Here is a 7,313-nt window from a genome sequence, read left to right on the forward strand (position 1 = left end):
AAACATGATGGAGTAGTCTTATCAGGTAATAGGCACCCTAGCAACCAAACTTTACCATGCCTGACAGGTTCCTTCAAGTTTCCCACTGTGTTTCTTATACACACAGCTTTTGTTTCAGCAGGACTTCAGTTGCAGTAAACTATGGTTCCCTGGGGTTCTCTCATGGGGGACTGTGTGAAGTGTTTTCACAGCTGTACCTTTTCTGGACCAAAATATTAAATCAGTCTCATGTGATTTTTTGTTTTCTCTCCCCATACAAATACTGCAAATGTTTGTTCCATTGGACGTGCTGTTCACTCCAGGTTGCAGTGCTGGATGCAGTGCTGCTGAGTCTTCCCCAGAGCCTCTGGCTGTATCATACTTTGGAATGCAGATAAGCAACGAATTTACCTTATGCTCTTCTGTCATATTGGTAGTCCCACACACACTTAAGCTAGCAGGTCTTTTCTTATTTATCTTCTGTTGAAAGTAAAAACTGGATATTTTTTTGTTGGTGGTGGTTGGTTGGTTTTTTGTTGCTGTTTTCTTTGCAGAACACAAGTTTTGTCCACAGACTGTACTGAGTCTTTCTGACAGTCTGACTGCTAGGAATGGGTATAAAATATAAAGTTTATATTTGGCATGGGTGGTAATGAGCTTTTAACTGCTAGGGGAAAAATAAAAAAAGATTGTGTAATTTGAAAACTGAGAGATATTGCTTCGGTGGAAGGATGCATAAAGAATACTGATGACTCTTCATCAATGAGGCCCCTGTTATGTCCTTTTTAATCTGGCCAGTAAACCAGCGTCTGCAGAGTGTTGGCTAACTTGGAATATTTCCCCGGCTGACTTTGTGAAAGCTCTTCTGTTGCTGGAGCCCGGCACAGCGAGCGCTGCTGCCTGTGCGGTCCTTGTCTCTCTCTGCTTGTGAAACGCTGCCGCTGCCGGGCCAGCCGCGGCACTGCGGGCTGCTCAGATCGGTTCCGAGGAGCATCCCTCCCTCTGTAGCCTCTCCGTAACTGTGGAAGCTTTCACGAATTTTAGGGTATTCATTCCCGTGGGGCTTAGTGGGTTTATGAGGGAGCTACTGGTAGTCGTGCCGTGGAGATTGTCTGATTTACTCCCACGGCACAAATGCGACAAAACACAGGAGGGAAGGGCAAGCAGCTGCAAAGCAGGTCTAGGCAGCAAAGCATGGGAAAACATCTCTTTCCATGCAAACCTAACAGGTTTAAGGTTCGACACTGCAAAATTTAACTTTGTCCCAGTTTAGCACAGCTCCATGTCATTCATGCCACCTTTTAAAATTTCCAAATGTGTTGGGTTTTTTCCCTCCGGGGTGTCTGTGCTATGAAGGTAACTCACAGAGAAAAGTTTCTGGCTCTCCACATCAACACCCTTCCCACAAGAAGTGTGAGAGTCTGATGTCTGTAGGAGCTGGCTATAGGCAGCCATTGTCTCTGCAGCAGGGTGTAGCCTGGAAAGAAGAACCTGCCCCACCCTGCATCCTTGCCTGTCCTGGGAAATGTGTTTTAAAGACAGCTTGAACTCCAAGCTGTAATGCTTAGCCTTCCTCAGAGTTTCTGCCATGTTATTTCTTTCACTCACAGAGAGAGTTGTAATATAAAAATATTATGAGGTACCTCAATTCCATTTTGGCACACTTCTTGTAATTAGCTTTTGGTTCGTAACTGGTAACCACATATTAGCAACTGTATTGTTATTCTAAGCCTTGCTGCTTTGACTTTTCTGAAAGAAAAAGACTACCTCCAGAAGAAAATGCCTATGCTCTCTCCTCTGTATTTTGTGAGCTTGCCCTTTTCTGTGTGTATGCCCCTCTCTCATTCTTCTTCTGTTGTCCACTGCCACATGAACTGGACTTGCTGGCTCCTAAAAAAACCCTAGTGATCTACTGTAATACAAGCTGTAGGGTAAATTTCTCCAGTAAATTTGAGGCAGTAACAGAAATCAAATGGATTCCTCTGAGTGTGGTGAAACACAGGTTGCTCAGGGAAGTTATGGAAGCCCGAGGTGTTAGGTGTTCAAGCCCAGGTTGGTTGGGGTGAGATGATCTCTAAGGGCCCTTCCAACCCAAACCATTCTGTGAGTCTATGGTAATTTCTTAGTAAAATCTGTTTAGTAAATTGTTTTTAATAACAATCCTGGTATGCTGGTTTTGATTAAAATTCCTGTGTGATAACAATGTTTGATTTCCCTTGGTAGTTTTCTTTAAAATCTTATTCAAGACATAGTAATTGGCATGTGCCAGGTATTCTTAAATTTTTATTTCTGTATCTTTATGATTATTTCTTAGTGTAATTCAACACATACAAGGTCGTGTTCCACAGGAAAGGGTTTGTAGTCCCCTTTGTCTGCTGTATTTCTGATCCTATATTCTAAAATGGTGAGTGTTACATTGATCAATTTGTGGAAAAGTTTAATGTAAGAGCTACATCCTGTATTATTTGAGGAGTAGGAAGGAAAGGAAAGTAGGAAGGAAAATATTTTCAGCCTGTCAACTCAGCACAAGATTACCATTCATTCACTTACAAGCTGAAGTGTTATTTCTGTTTTGAAAATAGTTTTTTCCCTCTTTTTTTGCTGACCCAGGGAGAAGAAACTGAAAGCTAGAGTGCAAGAATTAGTGAGTGCTTTGGAGAGGCTCACGAAAAGCAGTGAAATCAGACATCAGCAGTCTGCAGAATTTGTTAATGACCTTAAAAGGGCAAACAGGTAAAGGTTCTACCAACAGGTGGATGCATTACTTTTTCTTTATTTTTATTGTTGTTTTGCATTCTGGTAATGTACTGTAATGCTCTCCCTGCCTTAGTGAGCACTTTGGGGATCCACATATTCACACAAGTCTACTCTTTAAGGTTATAGTTAGAGATAGGGGAGGTATATGTCTCCCATGTAGGACACTGGAATTCAACTACATAGCCTAAGAACATTTTGGGAAATAGGTTAATCGTAACTGAATTACTAGTAAATACATTATTATTATTAAAATAAACTAAAACCTGTGTTTATGAATATGTTCCTTTGTTTAAAATTGCTCCCTTTTCTTTGGCTCCAGCCTCCAGTAATAAACTGGCTTTGATAATCACACTTAAATGTTATTGCCCACTCTGTAGAGTTTACTTGCACTGTGTCTGCCTGGCCTGTAGCTGCCCTTCCTAGAAGAAGCCTAACACTCAGAATGTAGTTTTCATTTTAAAACTATATTTGAAAGCCCTTGCGTTGAGGAGCAGTACCCATCTCAAGCTTTCATACTGAATTAAGGTGGAGTCACAGAAAGTACGTAGCAGCTGACAAAGTAGCACAATATACGATTCTCTGTATATATCTCTTTGTGTTTTTTTAAATGGAAAATGCAAAATCTGTGCCAGTGCTGAAGTTTCTGGCCAAGCAATGTTTTTGAAAATCATTACATGGTAAATGTTGTGGTATTCTGACTCACAAAGAGTGATCGAGGCAGCAGGAGCAGCAGCCTCTGGCTGGCTCTTTGAACCATGCTTTAAGATGTTTTCAGAAACCAGTTTACTTTAGTATTGGTCTGGGTTTGGACAAATAAGTTTTGGATCTCATGCATTTTAAAGCACTAGTAAGTTTTAGGAAGACTACAATAACCAAACTTTGGAGTTCTCCAAAGCTGGGGGCTTGGGGCGGATTTTTTTGTAGCTCTTGCCATGAGCAAGACTTTTTGAATGACCTTACATTGCCTTGTATTTCTAACAGCAACTTGGTGGCAGCTTATGAAAAAGCAAAGAAAAAGCATCAAAATAAGCTGAAGAAGCTGGAATCACAAATGATGGCCATGGTGGAAAGACATGATACGCAAGTAAGGATGCTCAAACAAAGAATAGCTTTACTGGAAGAAGAGAATTCTAGACCACACACCAATGAAACTTCACTTTAAGTGCATCTCGTTTGAAGATAATTTGTGCCATTACAAATGTTTTTCTTTTGAAGGCTGACATAGGTAGCTTCAAACACTAAAAGTTCTGTCAATGCTGACATGCTTAAGCACCTTCTCTGGGATCCCAGAGAGGTACCATGGGGATAATATAAGTGGGGATAATGTAAGTGTTAATCTTAAGGACTGTTTCATAATGTAAAATGGCAGTGCCTGAATTATCATACTATAATTATGTACATTGTTGTTGTCACTATGTCTGTATTCATACAGCTTCTTTTCCATTTTATGTATGTCCCACAGGTGAACAGTGTCACAAAGCAAAATAATTAATGTTAAGAGGATTTAATTTTGGCATTCTGGGGGATAATTTCAGTGTTTTCCCAAACCCTGAGCTCCCTTTGCACACAACACCCCATATTGTACCCTCAAGCCTTGCTGCTGTGGTTAAATCCAACTGCATAGGCACCTGCAGTGGGCTGGTGATGGGCTGGCTTGATTTTTTGCACCATACTTGCAGCACTGTCCCTCACAGTGTGGATGGGGTAGGAAAACTATTGATTTGGAAGAAAGCCAAAAAATCCTTGTTGCATCTCTGAAAACTATGATAATGGGGTATTTCCTATAGTTTGTAAAACGAGTAAAAGTTGTGAGTTTCACCATGCCAGATACAGTCTGTGACTGGCTTGGGTAAGAACCACAGAATCACAGAAAGTTAGGGGTTGGAAGGGACCTCGGAAGATCACTGAGTCAGAGCAGAGTCACCTACAGGAGGTCACACAGGAACATGTCCAGGGGGGCTTTGAATGTCTCCAGGAAAGAAGACTCCTGGAGAGTCAATGCCCCTGGGCAGCCTGTGCCAGTGCTCTGTCACCTTCACAGTAAAAAAATTCTTCCATGTATTTATATGGAACTGCCTATGCTCCAGTTTATAACCATTGCCCCTTGTCCTGTTTTGAGTCACCCCTGAGAAAAACTTGACTCTGTCCTCCTGGCACTCACCCCTTACACATTTATAAACATCTATGAGGTCACCCCTCATTCTCCTCCAAGCTGAGAAGACCCAGCTCCCTCAGCCTTTCCTCATACGGGAGATGTTCCACTCCCTCCATCATCTTGGTATTAGAAATTACAGGAGACCTCCTGGCATTTTATATTGCATGGTGTTAGAATTATTTTGTGTAACAGTTGGGTTTTTCTTGTTTCAACTCGAGGTTTTCTTGAAGAAGTTGGGCTGTTTTTTTGTAAGTAGTGCTATTACACCTTTCTGTGATCAAGAGGTAGAATGTCTTCTTTTTATACTTGTTTTGACCAAAAAAAGGTACTTGTTAGGAACGTACCTAATATTTAATATCGAATACATAGGCCCAAATATTTAAACATGTAGGTGTATGGACGAATGAACATCAACAAATGGAATGTGAATGGTGAAGTCTTTGTGCAGCTTCTTAGGTTAGTTTTTGTTGTTGCTAACATTCTCTTTTTTTGCTTAAGCCTCATCATATTTTACTGTATTATTAAATTGACTGAATTGAATATGTTGTCCTATTCTGATAGTGAACAGTATGCAAAGCATCATGATTAGGTTGACTTCTCTAGGGGGCAAAATACAGGAATCTGCTGTAGCACCTGTTTCATTCAGAATTTTTTTGACTGAGTACCTAAAATAGCTTCCGTGTTTGTTCAGACATGCCAAACTTAGGTCCATTAACTTGTTGGCCTGTTACTGTGTTACACTTCTTTGTATACTTTTCAGGCTTCATCTGAGTGAATCTGATTGCAGGAGTTGTCTGCTATTTTTGCTTTACATGTTGAATTGCACGTCAAGTTGTATTTGTGTATTCAGAATGTTAATAACTTCTCTCATTTATTTTTCCAATTTCTAGTACTGCGTAGATATGTGTAGAGGACTTGAACTGTTGCTGTCTACTATGGGGTTAGGCCAGACAGACACAACAGGTTTGGGAATTTGTATTCAGAATACGGCAACATTGTGTCCTGATAACATTGGAAACAGATGTCATGAACACCAATTGCTATTACTGTAGTTGCTACTTTTCTTAGGGTCTTTTCCCTACTTTTCTAGAGTCCGATACATCAGCTACAGAGCCAACATGGTATATGATTCATTGTAGTAGCAAGTCAAAACAATGCAGATTTCTAAAGTTGTAGGTAGTGATGGTCTAGTTTTGGTTTGATCAGTCCTCTGTCTCATGATAATTACAATTAATTTGTAACGCAAACCAGTCTGTTGAGGAGCAGGCACACTGATTTATTACTGTCTTTTTAATGGTGTTGGCAAGTACCTATCTGTGGCATTTCCCTTTTGTGGGCATCAAGTGTCTCATCAAAAGGAATGTGGGGTTTTGCCATGAGCTTCAGTGGTAGCTATCATCCTTCTTCCTGAAGAAATATAAGGAAAATTACGCAGTGTACTCTGGCAAACACGCAATTAATTTTTAATTCTTGCGCCTAAAACACAACTTCGGGTCATCACAGGCTGTCTGTGTGAAATACTGTCACTTCAGGTGACTAGAAACCACTGCTGCACTGGATTTCCTCTTAGGCTCAATTATCTGTTTCTTGGTAGCTAGAGAGACCTAAACAGACTACAAAGAAGCATAAGGCATCGGCACTGAAAGTGTCTTCGAAGGAAAGATACAGAGTAAGAAAGTGTAACTTGCGCCTGGGTTTAAAGGCATAAAAAACTGCTGTATCGCTCAGTGCCTAAGTATTTGCAGATTCTGCAGAAACTGAACATTGTTTTACTGCATTTACTGCAGATCTTTCCTGACAACTGTGCTCAAAATGTTTTAGAATCAGTAAATGTAAGGCACTTACCCTTTCTTCCCATACTTACAGGTGGGAAAGCAAGACTGTTACTATTGTCACCCTCAGCAGATCACCAGTTGCTGTGCCCAAGCAAGGAGCTCTTGCTTTATTTCTTGGCATAATGTAAAAAAAGAAGGGCTTCCCCCACATGGAAGCAGTGGAAGGTGTACTGTTATTGTGAAAACTGTTTAATATGAGCAGTTAGCTGCAGTTCCTATGTACCTGTTAAGAAATGGCACCAACCCTGACAATAAATGCCTAAAAGCCTTATGCAGCTCTGAAATACCAGCACACCCAGCCTGTAGATGAGTGTGCAAATCACCCAGAGTCACTGCAACCTAACTCATTCAAGACTTTAGTCACTGCAACCTAACTCATTCAAGACTTTCTGCAGAAACAAATACATTTGCAGAGTAGGGAAAATAGGTGGTTCTTGCCAACAGAACCTGTTGTTCACTCATTCATTATCAAAGGGTGGTTTGGGTTGTTTTGGTTTTTTTTTGTATTATTATTTTCTAAGTCAATAGAGTGCATGAAACTTTGTATTTCACAGTGTGTTTAGAAAAAAAAGTACTGGTTTTCTAAT

General features: G+C 40.5%; 1 protein-coding gene across 6 annotated transcripts in view; it reads left to right on the forward strand.

Moving 5' to 3' along the window:
* Positions 1-6,965, forward strand: part of MCC (MCC regulator of WNT signaling pathway) — a 185,795-nt gene extending 178,830 nt beyond the window's left edge. For all 6 annotated transcript variants that reach the window (XM_071731178.1, XM_071731179.1, XM_071731180.1 and 3 more), the window contains 2 exons: positions 2,590-2,712; positions 3,718-6,965. In XM_071731178.1, the coding sequence (XP_071587279.1) occupies positions 2,590-2,712; positions 3,718-3,898 (304 nt within the window). In that variant the 3' untranslated portion in view covers positions 3,899-6,965. The remainder of the gene's footprint in view (positions 1-2,589; positions 2,713-3,717) is intronic.
* The last annotated feature ends 348 nt before the right edge of the window (positions 6,966-7,313 follow it).

Source organism: Heliangelus exortis, chromosome Z (assembly GCF_036169615.1).
Source record: "Heliangelus exortis chromosome Z, bHelExo1.hap1, whole genome shotgun sequence".
In the NCBI taxonomy this organism is placed as follows: Eukaryota; Metazoa; Chordata; class Aves; order Apodiformes; family Trochilidae; genus Heliangelus; species Heliangelus exortis.